The sequence below is a fragment of the Lissotriton helveticus genome, chromosome 10 (assembly GCF_964261635.1).
Source record: "Lissotriton helveticus chromosome 10, aLisHel1.1, whole genome shotgun sequence".
Taxonomy (NCBI): domain Eukaryota; kingdom Metazoa; phylum Chordata; class Amphibia; order Caudata; family Salamandridae; genus Lissotriton; species Lissotriton helveticus.
The window spans coordinates 32,052,350-32,074,525 of NC_136071.1; the positions used below are offsets into that span (position 1 = coordinate 32,052,350).

Sequence of the window (22,176 nt, forward strand, 5' to 3'; positions counted from 1 at the left end):
CTTGGAGGCGATGTAGGCTAAGTATTTGCGCACGCACCCCAGCAACAACAACCAAAGGCCCACCACAAAGGAAACTCCACACAAGGTTATATAAAAAATAGCCTTTGTATTACACCAAAACACATTAGATAAAACACACACTTTACAATGTGCCAGAGGCACGGGCAGAATTTACAGGGGATATGTACAAGACAGGGCCACCTGGACCACTGTCAGGAATCAGAAGTAGCACTTTCAGAAATAGCACTTAGTACATAGAATATAGCACAAAATAGCACACAACCAGTAATTACTGGTAACCAGGACCTCACTAGCACCACCTGTACTAGGGAGAAAACAACCACCTATGTATTACAATACCTGTAGGGGTGTAAGAGGAAAACACATGATGCAATGCATGACATTCATTCAGAGGTGTAAAGGCACATGACGCATAAACAATACATTCAGAGGTGCATAGAAAGTACAATTGCGCCAAACTCACGTAAGTCACCACCTGTGACTGTCCCTAGGCCCTCTGGCCTTGTTGGGGCTAGGACGCCCTGTGTCCAATGTCAGGGGGGGCCTAAACGGAGCAGTTGCCCACAAAGTGCTGGGCAACTGGTGCAACAATGTTTGAGCCTGCCAGGGCTCAAAAACAACAGTGGGGGCTCAAGAGCCTCTCTGGGCCCTTCACAACCACTTTGGCGCCTGGAGCCTCTCTCCGGGCCCTAAGAAATAAATGTGGCCCTCCAGAGCCTCACTGGGCTCTACACACGAAATGCTGCCTTGGTGGAGCCCCTCACGGGGGACTCAACTTTGCAAATGCCCCCTGAGCCTCTGGGGCTCGTGAAGCAGAGATGCCCAACTGGCCACTTCGTCAGCGTCCCACTCGGGTACAAACAATGCCCAGGGAGCCTTTCACTAGGCTCCACACCGCGAGCACGGGAGCGCGCTACTGGGGAGGGGGGCGGACACTGTGTCCCGGTGCCCCTCCCTCCCTCTCTGTGGCCACACTCACCGGCTGTTGGCTCTCTCTGGACTCCTCGTGCTGCAGGGGCTCTGTGAGGCAGCCGGGACGTCCTCTTTGCTGCGGGCTCCTCCTACTGCCTCCTGGCGGCACTCTGGGGCTCTCCCTCGGTCGGAGCTTGGCTTCCCCAGACCGGGGGAAGCGGGGGAAGGAGTCGGCCGGTCTTCTCCTCTCCGGTGCAGGAGCGCGGGGTGGGCTCCCGTCTGCTTCCTGCCGTCCCACCAAGGCTTGCCTGACTTCCGGGTCGCGCTGCACCAATAGCAGCGCGGCGCTGGTAAAATGGAGGCGGGACTTCCGGGTCGCCGTCGGCAGCGCGGCGGCCTGGCAGGGTTCCTGGGCTGCGGCGGTGATTTAAACACGGGGTGAGCTCCCGATGATAAATAAATCATGCAAATATGCGGCGTGGGCAGCCGCTAGAGCAGCAAAATGCAGGGTGGGCACCTGCCTGACAAAAGCGCTCCCAAGCGCTTTGTGAGCACAAACTGCAGCGCTAGGACGAATTCAGCGCTCTCAAGCGCTAGACAGATAATCACAGCGCTCCAAGCGCTATAATCAAAAACGAAGCGCTTCCAAGCGCTAGAGGGCATAAAGCGCGCTCCTAGCGCTACAAACAGGATAAAGCGCTCCCAGGGGCAAGGACAGAGCCCCAGCAAACAAGTCCTTGGGCAGGCAGGGGGGGCAAGGCTGGGCCCAGAGCCAGCACACTGGGTCTCCAGGCAGGGAGACAGCCCAAGTGGCGGTCCTCTGGCCCAGCAGCAGCAACAGCCCCCTCAGGATCCTGGAAGAGAACAACATCTGTGGGGACACAGCCCCATTTTTATACAGTGCATTCCTTTGTTCAAGGGTGTAGAGTGGGGGCGGAACCAGTCGCAGCTGGTTCTTGAGTACTCTGTTTACCTCAACCACCCTCTCTATTCACTGGCAGGGCTTGGGTCATTAGACACACCACAGGGGGGCGGAGCCAGCATTGTGTGGGGAAAACCCAGCCCATCCAGGACACAGGTACACTTCTCCCACACATCACTCATGCTAATCTCCCACTCACCACCGGGCAGACCCATCCAGACTTCCTGGAGCCTGGCATGCCAGCCAGCTCCAGCCAATCACACGCCAGCACCCTCACAGCACACGTACAGCCATGTCTAGAAATGGCGCTTCGCTACTAGACACATACATGCTGCATACACCGTTGCGCAGCATTCACTCACACGAGTTCACACATACCAGACTCAAGCCTGTACACCCCACGCATCAGGAACTACCAGGGACACATACATTCCCCATGCATTCCTATGGGCGGGCAGGCCTAGCTCAGCACATGCACTCAGAGTGCGCACGCACTTTCCACTGGGACACAGTGAAAGTGCGCAGAATCCCTAAAATCACCATTGCCAGGTCACCATTTCTAGCAAAAAGTCTAGGGGTGAACCTGCCCTAAGGGCCAAAGTCCAACATAACCCCCTTCCAGCCAAAACGCAGGGGAGACCAATCACCACCGTGATGGACTTCCCTGCTTGGGGCGATAGAACACGGACGCGGGCCCACAACTGCAGGGACACCCTCCTGTTCTACGCCACGGTGAACCCATGGGATTCCTTCTAAACACACTGTCTGGACCAACTGGGCTACCCCACTGGTACTCCCAAGTTGTCCGCGGCCAGGACCAGGCCCTGGGCCACCCAGGTGCCACTGGTCCATGCCAATTCGCAGAGCGGGGGGTAGTAACCCCTGGCACATAGGAGCCATTCTCCACTCTTCCTGTCTGCAAGATAGGACTAGACTGCCACTGGTACTCCAGCCTAGGGCCTACAACCTCAGGCGGACCAGGAGTCTCAGGGAAGGCTCTCCTCCCCCTACCTCTTCTCCTAGGGTTCCTCCTCCCTCTGCGAGGGGTACCCCTAGAACGCCATTCCAACCCAGGGCTAATCCACTCAGGTTGCACCGGGGTCAGAGGTGGGCTCTCCCACCCTCTGCACCCCCTTCCAGAGGTCTGCCCTCTCCCACCTGGAGAAGTTCCTCTGGACGAAGAACCGGTCAGGACACTGGTTACAGTCGTCCTACCCTTCAGGTCAGGCTGATCCTGAACCTGGCCTCCCAACCTCTGGTCTAGAACCTTCGGTGGAACAATTGCCTGGCACTCCAGGACTTCTGGGGATTCACACGCAATCCCCCTGAGGCTGACACATGGCCCATGTGTCGTGTGACTGTCTGTCTGGCGCAGATCTCCCGCCCTCTGTCCACCTGACAGTGCGTGACGATCCCCCAGACCAGAAGTGGTGTTACCATGGTCACTACACGGGAACCTAGCCCAACTGGGTAGTCCCTGACCCACTGGTCCTTCCACTGGGGAACTCCCCCAATCACTCCTCACTCTGGACTCCTGTACCCTCCCTATCGGAGCGGTACTGCCAGACTCTAGAACCATAGGAGCTCTGGTTACAGACGCTCCAGGTCCTCTACTCACTAGGAGATCTTCCTCAAGTGGACTAACAGGACAGCCTAGGTCCCCAACCTGGTGTTCCCTCAAGAAACCACCCAGGTTTTGAGACAGGGCTTCGGGCCTCTGGGGGCTCTCAGCCACCCACTGACTCCTGCTCCACTGAGCCAGGCAGTCAGCCCCTCCACCCTTCTCACTATACTGGGACCTCGCTGGGCTACACTGAGCCTCTTCCACCACGCTGGGCTGGAAGATCCCTGACCCACTACTTTTGGAGTCACTCACCAATGACTCTACAGAACCTCTGGTCCCTTCCCAGCGGTCTGCTTCCTCTGCCAGCTCACATGGTTCAGACAATCCACACCCTAACAGGTGTTGGCGCAACCCTGGTGAACAACAACTGAGCAACTGCTCTCTGAGAAACATATCGAACAATATGTCCCAATCACATTTCGTGGGCTCCCGTACCCAATCACACAGGGCTCCACAACAGTCATCCTCAAAGTCTTCCCAAGACTGATGAGACGGTTTCCTAAGGTTCCTAAACCTCAACCTATTCTCCTCCTCTGGGGAAACAGGAACCATACTCTGGGAACTGGGACTTTCTAGACTGAGATTTAAATAGCTGCCACCACTGGACCCAACCCTCCCTGGGGGATCCAGACACTCAACACTGTGCGCAGGGGATAGTCTACCCTCCAGAGCTACTTTGCCTCTGGTGGCGGCCCTCTCAGCCTCCTCTATCCTGTCCTGCGCTAAGACCCTCTCGGTCTCCAGCTGTTGCTTCTTAACCTCCAGCTGTTGCTTTCTAATGCCCAGCTGTGCCATAGCCTGGGCATGCTCCAACCTGAGCTTTTCTAAAGCCAGCTGGTGCTCCCTTTCTCTCCTCCTATCTTCCAGCTCCTCTGGGGACAGGGAAAGGGATGAGGCGCTGCCTCCTAAACTGGACCCAGCAAGGGACTCCCTATCTATGGGGTCCTCACTCTCTGCTGGCGTCCCTGTGCTATCATCTTCTTCCTCCTCAGACTCTTCAGGGCTCCCCTCTGACCCACCACCCTCATGGTGTGAGACCCGGGCCCTCTCCGCACTGTGCTCACGCTCCCAGTCATCCTTCTGCCATTGGATCAGGTTACCCCTAAGTTGGGACTGGGTGTCTGACTCATTCACTGCAATGTCTCTCTCTTCGCAAAACTCTCTCAGTTCATGCAAAAACAGACCCCAGACATTAAAAGCAGACTCCATCTTGGCAAGATGCTCACAGACACGTGCAACACAGGGGACTGAACAATCTGAAGTAAGAGGACACAATTCCAAAACTTCCACACTCTCCTTATCAAAGAGAACTCATACTCATGCGTCCAGGAAAACACACCATTCATCCACACACACCCTCCCCTCGGATCGGTAAGGCAGTTTCTACCACCCCTGACTTCTCAACCTGACCAAAAGCGACACAGGTACCAAACTCTGGAAGCAGGGCGGGGGACAAATGTACTGAACACAATCAAATGACACTCTTCAGGAGAAGAAAATAATGAAATTTCAAAAACAATCCCCTAAAATGTGGTCATCTAAAATGCAGAGTTTTGTGGTGCAGCCAGCTGCTACTAAGGTACAAGGCAAACACAAATCCTTATCCCGCCGCTTGCCGCCAATGTTGGAAATGGGATCCCCGGCTGGCCAGGGCTTTCGCCAAAGTCAGTCAGAGACCACCACACCCAAGTCAGGGCAAGGGAGTTACACGCCAAGATAACCCCTACTCACCCTCTAGGTAACGTGGCGCGAGCAGCAAGGCTAAACTTGGAGGCGATGTAGGCTAAGTATTTGCGCACGCACCCCAGCAACAACAACCAAAGGCCCACCACAAAGGAAACTCCACACAAGGTTATATAAAAAATAGCCTTTGTATTACACCAAAACACATTAGATAAAACACACACTTTACAATGTGCCAGAGGCACGGGCAGAATTTACAGGGGATATTTACAAGACAGGGCCACCTGGACCACTGTCAGGAATCAGAAGTAGCACTTTCAGAAATAGCACTTAGTACATAGAATATAGCACAAAATAGCACACAACCAGTAATTACTGGTAACCAGGACCTCACTAGCACCACCTGTACTAGGGAGAAAACAACCACCTATGTATTACAATACCTGTAGGGGTGTAAGAGGAAAACACATGATGCAATGCATGACATTCATTCAGAGGTGTAAAGGCACATGACGCATAAACAATACATTCAGAGGTGCATAGAAAGTACAATTGCGCCAAACTCACGTAAGTCACCACCTGTGACTGTCCCTAGGCCCTCTGGCCTTGTTGGGGCTAGGACGCCCTGTGTCCAATGTCAGGGGGGGCCTAAACGGAGCAGTTGCCCACAAAGTGCTGGGCAACTGGTGCAACAATGTTTGAGCCTGCCAGGGCTCAAAAACAACAGTGGGGGCTCAAGAGCCTCTCTGGGCCCTTCACAACCACTTTGGCGCCTGGAGCCTCTCTCCGGGCCCTAAGAAATAAATGTGGCCCTCCAGAGCCTCACTGGGCTCTACACACGAAATGCTGCCTTGGTGGAGCCCCTCACGGGGGACTCAACTTTGCAAATGCCCCCTGAGCCTCTGGGGCTCGTGAAGCAGAGATGCCCAACTGGCCACTTCGTCAGCGTCCCACTCGGGTACAAACAATGCCCAGGGAGCCTTTCACTAGGCTCCACACCGCGAGCACGGGAGCGCGCTACTGGGGAGGGGGGCGGACACTGTGTCCCGGTGCCCCTCCCTCCCTCTCTGTGGCCACACTCACCGGCTGTTGGCTCTCTCTGGACTCCTCGTGCTGCAGGGGCTCTGTGAGGCAGCCGGGACGTCCTCTTTGCTGCGGGCTCCTCCTACTGCCTCCTGGCGGCACTCTGGGGCTCTCCCTCGGTCGGAGCTTGGCTTTCCCAGACCGGGGGAAGCGGGGGAAGGAGTCGGCCGGTCTTCTCCTCTCCGGTGCAGGAGCGCGGGGTGGGCTCCCGTCTGCTTCCTGCCGTCCCACCAAGGCTTGCCTGACTTCCGGGTCGCGCTGCACCAATAGCAGCGCGGCGCTGGTAAAATGGAGGCGGGACTTCCGGGTCGCCGTCGGCAGCGCGGCGGCCTGGCAGGGTTCCTGGGCTGCGGCGGTGATTTAAACACGGGGTGAGCTCCCGATGATAAATAAATCATGCAAATATGCGGCGTGGGCAGCCGCTAGAGCAGCAAAATGCAGGGTGGGCACCTGCCTGACAAAAGCGCTCCCAAGCGCTTTGTGAGCACAAACTGCAGCGCTAGGACGAATTCAGCGCTCTCAAGCGCTAGACAGATAATCACAGCGCTCCAAGCGCTATAATCAAAAACGAAGCGCTTCCAAGCGCTAGAGGGCATAAAGCGCGCTCCTAGCGCTACAAACAGGATAAAGCGCTCCCAGGGGCAAGGACAGAGCCCCAGCAAACAAGTCCTTGGGCAGGCAGGGGGGGCAAGGCTGGGCCCAGAGCCAGCACACTGGGTCTCCAGGCAGGGAGACAGCCCAAGTGGCGGTCCTCTGGCCCAGCAGCAGCAACAGCCCCCTCAGGATCCTGGAAGAGAACAACATCTGTGGGGACACAGCCCCATTTTTATACAGTGCATTCCTTTGTTCAAGGGTGTAGAGTGGGGGCGGAACCAGTCGCAGCTGGTTCTTGAGTACTCTGTTTACCTCAACCACCCTCTCTATTCACTGGCAGGGCTTGGGTCATTAGACACACCACAGGGGGGCGGAGCCAGCATTGTGTGGGGAAAACCCAGCCCATCCAGGACACAGGTACACTCCTCCCACACATCACTCATGCTAATCTCCCACTCACCACCGGGCAGACCCATCCAGACTTCCTGGAGCCTGGCATGCCAGCCAGCTCCAGCCAATCACACGCCAGCACCCTCACAGCACACGTACAGCCATGTCTAGAAATGGCGCTTCGCTACTAGACACATACATGCTGCATACACCGTTGCGCAGCATTCACTCACACGAGTTCACACATACCAGACTCAAGCCTGTACACCCCACGCATCAGGAACTACCAGGGACACATACATTCCCCATGCATTCCTATGGGCGGGCAGGCCTAGCTCAGCACATGCACTCAGAGTGCGCACGCACTTTCCACTGGGACACAGTGAAAGTGCGCAGAATCCCTAAAATCACCATTGCCAGGTCACCATTTCTAGCAAAAAGTCTAGGGGTGAACCTGCCCTAAGGGCCAAAGTCCAACAAACGGCAACTGGCCCTTGATGTAGGTAGGGTCGCCAGGTGCCGGCCGATACTTTTTTTCAATTCTGGGGTTTATAACCCTGGCACGTGTGGGTTCTTTAAAAATGTCCGCAGCATGTTTCAAAACCCCCTTCAGCGTTGGCAGAGTCTTGGCAGTCTTTTCAGATGTGGAAAAGGTATCAAACAAAGTCCACTTCAACAGGGTCAGCATGCAGCTGGACGTCGTGATTTTTAGCTGCCCTCTCAATTAGAGCATTAAATGCCGCAGAATCCTCAGTAGGCGAGGTTTTAACAGTATATACTTGAGTGTCCGGGGCAGTTTGCGGATCCCCTGGGTCCCCAGCATCTGCCCATGAGTCATGGTGATCCTCAGGATCAGTGTCAGCAGGGAAGTTGTACTCTTCAACCTCCCCTTCCCCAGCCTCCACATCAGAGTAAGTGGGTGAGGTTGGAGCAGTGTCTTGAGGCCGTGGGTAAATAGGTTCAATTAGAACCGGGGAATCCGTAGAAGCCTTTTTCCTCTTCAAAGGAATTGTGTAGGACTCCATAGGCTGTGCCGGCGTGATCTTTCGCTTGTAGATGGAAAGTTTTCCGGTGTCGGCGTCGATAAATTGCTCCGACTGCTCCTCCATCAGGGGTTGTTGATGTTTTGTGCCTACAACTGCAGGTGTTGGCTTCGGTCCCGTGGACACCTTCTTGGGCATGTCGTCGTCCGTCCTGGGCGCGAACGCCTTCGGCGCCACTTTCGGCGGCAGCGTGAACTGGATCGGCGCCGTCGACTTTGGCGGTTTGGCAGCGGGCTTCAGGGTGGAAGTGACCTTCGGATCGACTGCGGAAGCCTTGTTCCTGATGCGTTGCAACGAGTCAGATACCTGCTTTGTGAAGGATGCGGATGGTTTCGTCGACCCGACAGGTGTTCTCGATCCACCAGCATGTGCAGATTCGAGTGCGACATTACTTTTGGCCTGGTCCGGGCGACGTGCTGTGTCGACATTTTTTGGAGCTTCAAGTCCCTTGGTTGTGTCGACGGCCTTTGGCGCCGACGCTTTCCGGTCGGCGGCCTTGACAACTTTTTTCGGTGCCCCAGTCTTCGGCTCGACGCCCTTGAGCGACTTCGGTTCGACGCTCTTGAGCGACTTCACCGGATCGACAACCGTCTTCGGCTGGCCCGACATGTCCGAAGACGTGGAGGCGACCAAAGCGACAGGCGTCTTATTTGTCGACGGCGTCTCCATCACTTTCGGTTTAGTCGAGACCGAAGCTTTCACTTTCGGTTTCGATTTCACCAATGGCGGCTCCGTAGGAGGGTCCGTAGCCGGGCCCGTAGGCGAGACCGTGGATACAGGTGCAAGATCTTGGGTAAGGTCATGTGGCGATCCCTCGACCTGAGCCTTAGTGATTGTTCGAACGGGGCATAGCTCTTCCCCTGAGCTATCTTCCGTGGCCCCATAGGCCTCATTGTCGTCTCCTACCTCGTCGACGCCGTCTTCTGTATCGAGCAATTCTATGTCTGCGTCGTAGTTGGAGTCGATCTCCACCGCTGGAGTTGAAATCGGCTCGCGATCTTCCTGCTCGTCTGCTTCTTCCCCCTCGAAAATGTTCACCGGGGCAGGGGCCGTCAGCTGGGCCTCCTGGCGCGCCACACGCCTAAGTCGAATCGTCTTCTTGGATCGAAAACGGGAACAAGCCATACAGTTGGCTTCATCGTTAACCGGCGACAGGCACTTGTTGCACACCGGGTGGACATCGATGTGGGGATATTTCGAGTTGCACACGGGGCATCTCTTGAACGGGCTCCGTTCCATGATGATTCGTCGAAGTCCGGCTGCGTTGACTAGGCCTCAAGCACCGAAGATCCACGCGGGTCCTCCGGATGTCCGACTCAGGAACTGAGCCGGAACAGAGCTGGGCACCGAACGCAAACAATACCGACGATATAGGAAAGGCCTTCGGGCCTAAAGAAAAGTTTCTATCGATTCCGATCTTGAGTGATCAAATATGCATCCGAACCCAATGGCGGAAAAAAACAATCTGGGGATGGAGTCGATGCCCATGCGCACTGTGGTCCAGGGGAGGAGCCACCTATCTCGTGATACTTCGAAGACTCTTCCAGGACAACAATGTGCAATCATCCGGACCCAACACTAGGCGGCGATCTATGCTATAGATATGAATTCAGCAGCTCACATGCCTCGAACATGAAAGCACTATGGACAGCGTGCACGCCAATATATCGAAGCACTACGGGCAGCGTGCATACAGATACTTCAAAGCACCATGGACAGCGCGCACACTGATACTTCGAAGCACCATGGACAGCGTGCACAAGCACACTAATACATGAAAGCATCATGGATAGCATGCACACCAATATATCGAAGCACTATGGGCAGCGTGCACACCGATACATCGAAGCACCGCGGACAGCCCACACCTTCTCTTTTCCATCCATCAGTGCACAAAGCAGTGCTTGCATGCTTGTTTCACAGCACCAAGGTTATGGACACCCGTCTTCAGGAATGCTCAACACCTAATGCGACGCATTTGTTTGCTTCCAGCTTGCCTCACAAAGGGCCGAGGGCGCGCACACAACTACAGTTCAACTGTTCCCCTTGAGCACCATTTGTCATCTATTCAATGAATTCCTCTCCTTCTGATAATTGTGTCTCCTTTGTGGTAACCAGGCAACCAGGCCAAAACACCAGCACATGTCAAGATGCACACGTGGAGGCTCCTGGCAAAGCATGTGTGCAGTATGAGGAGCTCGAGCTTGAGGGGGGGGGTGAAACTGGATACATCTGCCTACGTGAGAAAAACACAGCACCAAATCTGTCCCCGAGGGTGGACGAGACCCTTCAGGGTGATTGAGCCCCTCCTCATTACAGTGTCCTTAGATCACGACTCCATTGCACAAGAAGTGTGGTGCAGCAGCCAGGGCAGCTGACTCCAGAACCCGGGGGCTCACGGTTCGATCCCCGGTGCCGGCGGCAGATCAGTCCAGCACCATGCGACTCTGGGCAATAGCTCGCTTAATCTTCCTGACGGCCCCCAGCGCCTTGACACCCTCGGGTAATTGTTTGCGCTTTACGAATACTGGACATTTACATTTACATTTTCTTGGACAGGGCATGTGTGATCTATACTCTGCTCCTTCGGGTACGGATGCTGCCCTCCTCCATCTCCTGATGAGCTGGTACCCAACCCCAGAGCCACCCAGTCTCCTTACCTTCTTGGACAGGGCATGTGTGATCTATACTCTGCCCCTTCGGGCACGGATGCTGCCCACCCCCATCTAGTAAAGAGCTGGTACCCAACCCCAGAGCCACCCTGTCTCCTTACCTTCTTGGACAGGGCATTTGTGATCTATACTCTGCCTCTTCGGGCACGGATGCTGCCCTCCTCCATCTCCTGATGAGCTGGTACCCAACCCCAGAGTCACCCTGTCTCCTTACCTTCTGCAGGTGCATGTTCTTGGTCAGCTGCTCTTCCAGCATGTTCTGCAGCTTCTTGTTCATTTCCCGCAGGTTCTCGTCGCCAGGCTTGACCAGGTCTCGGAGCACGCTGCCGATGCTGCTGCGGTCCACCTGTCCGTGCATCGTCGTGACATCTACGGGAATTAAAGGGGGGCGGAGTAAGACACGGAAAGCCTATGACTTTATACACAACAGATTACAAATCTACAACATGCCTATGCCAGGTTTCTTGTCAGTAACCAACTTTCTGGACATTCACCCCAATTCAAAAGCAAATACTTTCTCTTTTGACGTATCAATCAATCAATCAGTACTTGTAGAGTGTGGCTTATCACTCATGAGGGCACCAAGACAGGTGCTCACCTAGCTTCAAATGCAAAAACAACAGGTGATGGACAGAATGCAGAACAATGTCATACATTCACCCCAGTACAGAGATCTGGGCCTAAATCCATCGTTTTTTTGCTCACCATGCCATTCCAGTTTCAACCCAGCCATATGCAAATCAGTCCTGACCCTGTGCCCCATGGGAACAGTCCAGCCCGAACTGCCAAGCCAGGTCCTCCCTGGGGTGGCAGAGTGGGCTAAAGAACGGTGATGGATCAAACCGAGATCTTTTGACTGGGTGTGAGTGTTTGATTGGTTCTGATGCTCTGTCCATCACCACCCCCTTTTGTACCGCTTTGGCCGCCATAAGTGAGGCAGGATATGCTCAGACGTGAGTCCCTTGCTCACTTTGCCACTGGATTCAAGCAAGCCGGGCTGAAGACGGCTGTAATGCCAGAAACCGGTCCTCGGAAGCTTGTTTTCGGTCCAGGGAAGGCATGGCTTGGCAGTTCGGGCTGGACTGTTCCCATGAGGCACAGGGTCAGACTGATTTGCATATAGCCATGACTGAACTGGGGTGGCAGAGTGGGCTAAAGAACGGTGATGGATTAAACCCAGATCTGCTGACTGGGTGTGTTTGATTGGTTCGGATGCTCCGTCCATCACCACCCCCTTTTGTACCGCTCAACTAGCTTCAAACCTTGTTTAGGTGCTAAATAGCTCTCGTAGTGCATCCCGGCTTTACCCAATATCACCAGGAGCCAGGACTCCAAGCTACACCCCAGTACAGTCAAGACCTTGTGCTCAAAATTCACCTAGATATCCCATTCAGCAGGGACCAGGAAATCATGTGGATGCCCACTGAGGCAGGATATGCACAAAGAAAATTTGCCTGTAAATGAACGAAGTATGCAACACTTCAAGGTGAGCAACCGGAAGAAGAGCCAAGGTGAGAACGAAGAATCAGATTGAAATATTTCAATCCACAGATCAAGGATGTCCCCTTGAAACCCCAACACAGATGGATGAATGGATTTGAGGAGTTCCCAAAGAAGCCCAAACAAATGTAAAGATCCTGGCCAGAAACCGGACAGTACTGCTGTGTCTGTAGGAAGGAATTTACAGTCGCGGATGAATGCCAGAAGCAACACCCTTTCGACTAAAGGACCATGTCTATACATCCCCTTGGGGCTAGACCGCGGTCCGCTCAGGATCTGGCTGCTGAGACAGGACACAATCCAGGAAAATGCGATGCAGCGCGCGCATCGAAATTCGTTTTATTTATTTATATGTTTACTTATCTCTAATCGGCCGTAATCCGTAGTTTACTACCCCCCACCCTGGCCCTCAACCGCCCCACGTCAGCGCCCGGCAGCACTCCCAACACGGGCCGCTACTGCAGTGGGCCAGAGTGGCCATAGCGGGCACCAGGCGTTTTCCCGATGGGCTGCAGGAGTGGGAGGTGGTTTTGGACCCCTGGGAGGCCGTTTTTGTAAACCGGGGCAGTTTTTGCAGCATAGACCCCGCCCCATCGGACTCATTTGCCAGGGCTGGTTTGTGTTCCCAGTCCGATCTGCCACCAAGCCACCCACACTGCATGCCTGGGTCTGCACCGCCTACATCTGCGGCCATTCAGAACTGGGCAACAGCGGACGCCATGTGACATGATTCCTTAAAATATCCACTGGGCATCAGTGGTACCCAGGCGACTGAACCATTATTACATGACCCACAGTACATGCATGGCAACCCAGACTCCACGGGTCTCGAGGCAACCCAGACTCCACGGGTCTCGAGGCAACCCAGACTTCACGGGTCTCGAGGCAACCCAGACTCCACGGGTCTCGAGGCAACCCAGACTCCACGGGTCTCGAGGCAACCCAGACTCCACGAGTCTCGAAGGAACCTACGCTCCATGGGTCTCGAGGCAACCCAGACTCCACGAGTCTCGAAGGAACCCAGGCTCCACGGATCTCGAGACAACCCGGGCTCCACTGGTCTCGAGGCAACCCAGGCTCCATGGATCTCGAGGCAACCCAGACTCCACGGGTCTCGAAGGAACCCAGGCTCCACGGGTCTCGAAGGAACCCAGGCTCCACGGGTCTCGAAGGAACCCAGGTTCCATGGGTCTCGAGACAACCCAGGCTCCACTGGTCTCGAGGCAACCCAGGATCCACGAGTCTCGAGGGAACCCAGGCTCCACGGGTCTCGAGGGAACCCAGGCTCCACGGGTCTCGAAGGAACCTAGGCTCCACGGGTCTCGAAGGAACCTAGGCTCCACGGGTCTCGAAGGAACCCAAGCTCCACGGGTCTCGAGGCAACTCAGGCTCCACGAGTCTCGAGGAAAGCAATGCTTCAGGGGTCTCGAGGCAACCTAGACTCCATGGGTCTCGAGGCAACCCAGGCTCCACGGGTCTCAAAGGAACCCAGGCTCCACGGGTCTCAAGGCAACCCAGGCTCCACAAGTCTCAAAGGAACCCAGGCTCCACGGGTCTCAAGGCAACCCAGGCCCCACAAGTCTTGAGGCAAGCAAGGCTTCAGGCGTCTCGAGGCAACCCAGACTCCACGGGTCTCGAGGCAACCCAGGCCCCACAAGTCTCGAGGCAAGCAAGGCTTATGGGTCTCGAGGCAACCCAGACTCCACAGGTCTTGAGGCAACCCAGGCTCCAAGGGTCTCGAGGCACCCCAGGCTCCACGGGTCTCGAGGCAACCCAGACTCCACAGGTCTTGAGGCAACCCAGGGTCCAAGGGTCTCGAGGCACCCCAGGCTCCAAGGGTCTCGAGGCAACCCAGGCTCCACAAGTCTCGAGGCAACCCAGGCTCCACGGGTCTCGAGGCAACCCAGACTCCACAAGTCTCGAGGCAACCCAGGCTCCACAAGTCTCGAGGCAACCCAGGCTCCACAAGTCTCGAGGCAACCCAGGCTCCACGGGTCTCGAAGGGACCCAGACTCCACGGGTCTCGAGGCAACCCAGACTCCACGGGTCTCGAGACAAACCAGACTCCATGGGTCTTGTAGCCACCCAGACTCCACGGGTCTCGTAGCCACCCAGACTCCACGGGTCTCGAGGCAACCCAGACTCCACGGGTCTCAAGGCAACCCAGACTCCTCAAGTCTTGAGGCAAGCAAGGCTTCAGGCGTCTCGAGGCAACCCAGACTCCACGGGTCTCGAGGCAACCCAGGCCCCACAAGTCTCGAGGCAAGCAAGGCTTATGGGTCTCGAGGCAACCCAGACTCCACGGGTCTCGAGGCAACCCAGACTCCACAGGTCTTGAGGCAACCCAGGGTCCAAGGGTCTTGAGGCACCCCGGGCTCCAAGGGTCTCGAGGCAACCCAGGCTCCACAAGTCTTGAGGCAACAAAGGCTCCACAAGTCTCGAGGCAACCCAGGCTCCACAAGTCTCGAGGCAACCCAGGCTCCACGGGTCTCGAGGCAACCCAGACTCCACAAGTCTCGAGGCAACCCAGGCTCCACAAGTCTCGAGGCAACCCAGGCTCCACAAGTCTCGAGGCAACCCAGGCTCCACGGGTCTCGAGGCAACCCAGGCTCCACAAGTCTCGAGGCAACCCAGGCTCCACGGGTCTCGAGGCAACCCAGGCTCCACGGGTCTCGAGGCAACCCAGGCTACACGGATCTCGAGGCAACCCAGGTTCCATCGGTCTCTAGGAAACCCAGGCTCCACGGGTCTCGAGGCAACCCAGACTCCACGGGTCTCGAGGCAACCTAGACTCCACAAGTCTCGAGGCAACCCAATCCACGGGTCTCGAGGCAACCCAGACTCCACAAGTCTTGAGGCAACCCAGACTCAACAGGTCTCGGGGGAACCCAGACTCCACAGGTCTCGGGGGAACCCAGATTCCACAGTTCTCGAGGCAACCCAGGCTCCACGGGTCTCGAGGTAAACCAGGCTCCACGGGTCTCGAGGCAACCCAGGCTCCAAGGGTTTCGAGGCAACCCAGGCTCCACGGGTCTCGAGGCAACCCAGACTCCACCGATCTCGAGGGAACCCAGGCTCCACAGGTCTCGAGGCAACCCAGGCTCCACGAGTCTCGAGGCCAACCCAGGCTTCACGAGTCTCGAGGGAACCCAGGCTCCATGGATCTCGAGGGAACCCAGGCTCTACGGATCTCGAGCCAACCCAGACTCCACGGGTCTCGTAACCACCCAGACTCCACGGGTCTCGAGGCCACCCAGACTCCACGGGTCTCGAGGCCACCCAGACTCCACGGGTCTCGAGGCAACCCATACTCCACTCGTGCACACAGGTCTTGAGGGAACCCAGACTCCACGGGTCTCGAGGCAACCCAGACTGCAAGGGTCTCGAGGCAACCCAGACTGCACGGGTCTCGAGGCAACCCAGACTCCACAGGCCTTGAGGGAACCCAGACTCCATGGGTCTCGAGGCAACCCAGACTCCACGGGTCTCGAGGCAACCCAGACTCCACGGGTCTCGATGCAACCCAGACTCCACGGGTCTCGATGCAACCCAGACTCCACGGGTCTCGAAGGGACCCAGACTCCACGGGTCTCAAGGCAACCCAGACTCCACGGGTCTCGAGACAAACCAGACTCCATGGGTCTCGTAGCCACCCAGACTCCACGGGTCTCGTAGCCACCCAGACTCCACAGGTCTCGAGGCAACCCAGACTCCACGGGTCTCAAGGCAACCCAGACTCCTCAAGTCTTGAGGCAAGCAAGGCTTCAGGCGTCTCGAGGCAACCCAGACTCCACGGGTCTCGAGGCAACCCAGGCCCCACAAGTCTCGAGGCAAGCAAGGCTTATGGGTCTCGAGGCAACCCAGACTCCACGGGTCTCGAGGCAACCCAGACTCCACAGGTCTTGAGGCAACCCAGGCTCCAAGGGTCTCGAGGCACCCCAGGCTCCAAGGGTCTCGAGGCAACCCAGGCTCCACAAGTCTCGAGGCAACCCAGGCTCCACGGGTCTCGAGGCAACCCAGGCTCCACAAGTCTCGAGGCAACCCAGGCTCCACAGGTCTCGAGGCAACCCAGGCTCCACGGGTCTCGAGGCAACCCAGGCTCCACGGGTCTCGAGGCAACCCAGACTCCACAAGTCTCGAGGCAACCCAGGCTCCACGGGTCTCGAGGCAACCCAGGCTCCACGGGTCTCGAGGCAACCCAGACTCCACAAGTCTCGAGGCAACCCAGGCTCCACAAGTCTCGAGGCAACCCAGGCTCCACAAGTCTCGAGGCAACCCAGGCTCCACGGGTCTCGAGGCAACCCAGGCTCCACGGGTCTCGAGGCAACCCAGGCTCCACAAGTCTCGAGGCAACCCAGGCTCCACGGGTCTCGAGGCAACCCAGGCTACACGGATCTCGAGGCAACCCAGGTTCCATGGGTCTCTAGGAAACCCAGGCTCCACGGGTCTCGAGGCAACCCAGACTCCACGGGTCTCGAGGCAACCTAGACTCCACAAGTCTCGAGGCAACCCAGACTCCACGGGTCTCGAGGCAACCCAGACTCCACAAGTCTTGAGGCAACCCAGACTCAACAGGTCTCGGGGGAACCCAGACTCCACAGGTCTCGGGGGAACCCAGATTCCACAGTTCTCGAGGCAACCCAGGCTCCACGGGTCTCGAGGCAAACCAGGCTCCACGGGTCTCGAGGAAACCCAGGCTCCAAGGGTTTCGAGGCAACCCAGGCTCCACGGGTCTCGAGGCAACCCAGGCTCCACCGATCTCGAGGGAACCCAGGCTCCACAGGTCTCGAGGCAACCCAGGCTCCACGAGTCTCGAGGCCAACCCAGGCTTCACGAGTCTCGAGGGAACCCAGGCTCCATGGATCTCGAGGCAACCCAGGCTCTACGGATCTCGAGCCAACCCAGACTCCACGGGTCTCGTAACCACCCAGACTCCACGGGTCTCGTGACCACTCAGACTCCACGGGTCTCGAGGCCACCCAGACTCCACGGGTCTCGAGGCCACCCAGACTCCACGGGTCTCGAGGCAACCCATACTCCACTCGTGCACACAGGTCTTGAGGGAACCCAGACTCCACGGGTCTCGAGGCAACCCAGACTGCAAGGGTCTCGAGGCAACCCAGACTGCACGGGTCTCGAGGCAACCCAGACCGCACGGGTCTCGAGGCAACCCAGACTCCACAGGTCTTGAGGGAACCCAGACTCCACGGGTCTCGAGGCAACCCAGACTCCACGGGTCTCCAGGCAACCCAGACTCCACGGGTCTCGATGCAACCCAGACTCCACGGGTCTCGAAGGGACCCTGACTCCAAGGGTCTCGAGGCAACCCAGACTCCATGGGTCTCGAGGCAAACCAGACTCCATGGGTCTTGTAGCCACCCAGACTCCACGGGTCTCGTAGCCACCCAGACTCCACGGGTCTCGAGGCAACCCAGACTCCACGGGTCTCGAGGCAACCCAGACTCCACGGGTCTCGTGACCACCCAGACTCCACGGGTCTCGAGGCCACCCAGACTCCACAGGTCTCGAGGCAACCCAGACTCCACGGGTCTCGAGGCAACCCAGACTCCACGGGTCTCGAGGCAACCCAGACTCCACGGGTCTCGAGGCAACCCAGACTCCACGGGTCTCGAGGCAATCCAGACTCCACGCGAGCACACAAACGTTTTAGAGCGGCCGCTGCGCACAGCAGGGACAGAAGGTGTGAGTGAGTGACAATGGAGCATCGGTCAGTGTCCGTTGTCCACACAGTGTCCTGTCTGAGGACCCGCAAATACTGATCCTACACCGAGGACTCATGGGGACAAGGGGCTACCTCAGCTGTGGAAGGGGTCTTCCATCCCCGTTCACCCAGTGATAGTAGTCACCTCTCCACTGGGGGAGTGGGAGGGTTGGATTGGTAAGGCGGGCACTCGGGCAATGGCCGAGGGGCTGGTATCTGAGTTCCAGCTGTGGGCCCCTTTTTTGGGCATCCTGGGGGCTGATTTGGCGGTATCTTTGCTGTTGGGATGGTGAAGGCGGGCTAGTGGGTGCCCGAGTATCCTTTCTGGAGGCAGATGGGCCTCTATTACCTACCCTTTACCACCTGGCAGAGGTCTCAACTCCTTTCTCTCGCTGGGCCGGCCCATTAATGTGTGCACACTGAGTGGGGGCAGGGGGCTTGAACAGAAGTGGCCTCGCTAGTATTCAGGTGTGGTGGTGAACCAATCCGTGCCGTTTTTTTTATCTAAGTGAATTTATCAAAACAGGCCTCTGTCAGAGACCAGCAAAACACACAAGATGATGGACGGAATGTTGCACAAAGGCAAAACATTCACCCCCAGTCACAGATCTGGGTTTAATCCATCGTTATTTTGCTCACCAAGCCACCCTAGTTCAGACATGGCCATATGCAAATCAGCTCTGACCCTGTGCCTCATGGGAACAGTCCAGCCCGAACTGCCAAGCCATGCCTTCCCTGGACCGGAATCAAGCATCCTAGGACCGGTTTCTGGCTATCAGCCTTCATCAGCCAGGATAGCTTGACTCCAGTGGCGTAGTGAGCACGGGACCCACGTCTGAGCAAACCCGTCCCACTCGGGGTAACAAATGCAAAAACAACAGTTGATGGACAGAATGCAGAACAATGTCATACATTCACCCCAGTACAGAAATCTGGGCCTTAATCCATTGTTTTTTTGTACTCCATACCACCCCAGTTCAGACATGGCCACATGCAAATTAGCCTTGACCCTGTGCCTCATGGGAACAGTCCAGACCGAACTGCCAAACCATGCCTTCCCTGGACTGGAATCAAGCATCCTAAGACCGGTTTCTGGCTATCAGCCGTCTTCAGCCAGGATATCTTGACTCCAGTGGTGTGGAGAGCACGGGACTCACATCTGGGCATACCCGTCCCACATAGGGTGAACAGCAAAACACACAAGGTGATGGACGGAATGTTGCACAATGGCAAAACATTCACCCCCAGTCACAGATCTGCCCGGCCCGATTTTTGATCCGAATCCAACCCTGGGGGGTGGGTCACTGCTCAAACAACCTCAGCCGAGGAGGGGTTCATCCAGTGAGATCACACGGCCACGCGCTGTCCCTGTGGAGGGGTCCCCAACTTAACCTCTGCCCCCCCAGACACACGTGCCCCCCCCCCCCCGTGTGCAGAGGGGGCCCGGAGGGGTACCACGCCGTCCACTCCCAGCAGCACTCGGGCCGCAGGAGGCGTTCAGCGCTGTCAGCACATTCAGGAGGAAGGGAAGGGGGGGGGGGCGGGGGCAGTGACCACGAGGTGTAAATAATTCAGGTGAGAGAAAGTTCCACCATGTTTTATTAACCAGGGTGGCGGCAGAGCAGCCCGCACGGCGCATGCGCACAGGAAGGAGGCCAGAGAGAGAGAAGCAGGGGGGTGGGGGGGCCTGGGAGTATAAGGGGCGAGGAGGCCAAGGGACAGGAGGGAAGAGGCTGGGTACACAGCCGACGGGATACTGGCTGGGAGAAGAGAGGCTGCAAAATAGGGGATACGGGGTATGAGAAGGAAGAGGAGGGCTGGAATCATCAGGGTGATTCTAGAGCACAGAGGAGGGACCTATCAGAGGAGGAGGAGGGGCCGCGAGGTCAGAGGAAAGACGAGTGAGGAGGGACAGATGACGGCGGCGGGGAGAAAGGTCAGAAGAGGGAAGAAAGGGTGGGGAGGGTGAGGAGGCGAGGGGGAAGGAAAGAGACGGCCAAAGGAAAGAGAAGGGGAAGAAAAGAGAAGGGGAAGAAAAGAGAGAGGGAAGAAAAGAGGGGGAAGAAAAGGGGGGAAGAAAAGGGGAGGAAGAAAAGAGGGGAAGAAAAGAGAGAGGGGGAAGAAAAGAGGGGAGGAAGAAAAGAGGGGAGGAAGAAAAGAGGGGAGGAAGAAAAGAGAGAGGGGGAAGAAAAGGGGGGAAGAAAAGGGGAGGAAGAAAAGAGAGAGGGGGAAGAAAAGAGAGAGGGGGAAGAAAAGAGGGGGTAGAAAAGAGAGGGGGAAGAAAAGAGGGGGGAAGAAAAGGGGGAAGAAAAGAGAGAGGGGGAAGAAAAGAGGGGGAAGAAAAGAGGGGGGAGAAAAGAGAGGGGGTAGAAAAGAGAGGGGGAAGAAAAGAGGGGGGAAGAAAAGAGGGGAAGAAAAGAGGGGGGAAGAAAAGAGGGGGAAGAAAAGAGGGGGAAGAAAAGAGGGGGAAGAAAAGAGGGGGAAGAAAAGAGGGGGAAGAAAAGAGGGGAAGAAAAGAGGGGGGAAAGAGGGGGAAGAAAAGAGAGGGGGAAGAAAAGAGAGGGAAGAAAAGAAGGGGGAAGAAAAGAGAGGGGGAAGAAAAGAGAGGGGGAAGAAAAGAGGGGGGAAGAAAAGAGAGGGGGAAGAAAAGAGAGGGGGAAGAAAAGAGAGGGGGAAGAAAAGAGAGGGGGAAGAAAAGAGGGGGGAAGAAAAGAGAGGGGGAAGAAAAGAGGGGGGAGAAAAGAGAGGGGGAAGAAAAGAGAGGGGGGAGAAAAGAGGGGGAAGAAAAAGAGAGGGGGAAGAAAAGAGGGGGGAAGAAAAGAGGGGGAAGAAAAGAGGGGGAAGAAAAGAGGGGGAAGAAAAGAGGGGGGGGAGAAAAGAGGGGAAGAAAAGAGGGGGAAGAAAAGAGGGGGAAGAAAAGAGGGGGGAAGAAAAGAGGGGGAAGAGAAGAGAGGGAAGAAAAGAAGGGGGAAGAAAGAGGGGGGAAAAAGAGAGGGGAAGAACAGAGGGGGAAGAAAAGAGAAGGGGAAGAAAAGAGGGGGAAGAAAAGAATGGGGGAAGAAAAGAAGGGGGAAGAAAAGAAGGGGGAAGGACAGAGAGGGGGAAGAAAAGAGAGGGGAAGAAAAGAAGGGGGGAGAAAAGAGAGGGGGTAGAAAAGAGAGGGGGGAAGAAAAGAGGGGGGAAGAAAATGGGGGAAGAAAAGAGGGGAAGAAAAGAGGGGGGAAGAAAAGAGGGGAAGAAAAGAGGGGGAAGAAAAGAGGGGGAAGAAAAGAGGGGAAGAAAAGAGGGGAAGAAAAGAGGGGAAGAAAAGAGGGGGGAAAGAGGGGGGAAGAAAGAGGGGGAAGAAAAGAGAGGGGGAAGAAAAGAGAGGGAAGAAAAGAAGGGGGAAGAAAAGAAGGGGAAGAAGGCACAGCGGGGGTACGCCCCGCGTGGGAGCGGGGCCGCCCAACACCACCGGGGGAGACCCGAGGTGGACGCCCGCTGTGCCCCTCTCCCCTGCGGTTTCCTCCCCTCTGTGTTCCCCTCTTGGTCCTTCCCGCTCTGTTCCTCCCCGCTTTTCCCTCCCCTCTCTTTCCTCCCTGCGTCTCTTGTGTGCCTCCCCTCGTCTGTTCCTCCCCTCTGTTTTCCTCCCCTCTCTTTCCTCCCCTCTCTTTCCTCCCCTCGTTTCCTCCCCTCTCTTTTCCTCCCCTCTCGTGTTTCCTCCCCTCTCTGTGTCCGCCCTCTCTGTTGCCTCCCCTCTCTTTTCCCCCCCTCTTTGTCCCCCTCTTTCCTCCCCTCTCTGTGTCCTCCCCTCTTTTTCCTCCCCCTCTCTTTTCCTCCCCGCTCCTCCCCTCTTGTCCTCCCCTCTTTTCCTCCCCTCTTCCTCCCCTCTTGTTCCTCCCTCTCTTTTCTCCCCTCTTTTCCTCCCCTCGTTTTCCTCCCGCTGTGCCCTCCCCTCGTTGTCCTCCCCTCGTGTTTCCTCCCCTCCTGTTTCTGCCTCCCCTCTTTTTCCCCCTCTCTTTCCGCCCCCT

The 22,176-nt window shown here is 56.7% G+C and overlaps 1 protein-coding gene across 2 annotated transcripts in view; it reads right to left on the reverse strand.

The window, feature by feature from the left end:
- GRIPAP1 (GRIP1 associated protein 1) overlaps positions 1-22,176 on the reverse strand; it is a 555,884-nt gene that overhangs the window by 17,523 nt on the left and 516,185 nt on the right. For both annotated transcript variants that reach the window (XM_078664658.1, XM_078664657.1), the window contains one exon: positions 11,159-11,313. In XM_078664658.1, the coding sequence (XP_078520784.1) occupies positions 11,159-11,313 (155 nt within the window). The remainder of the gene's footprint in view (positions 1-11,158; positions 11,314-22,176) is intronic.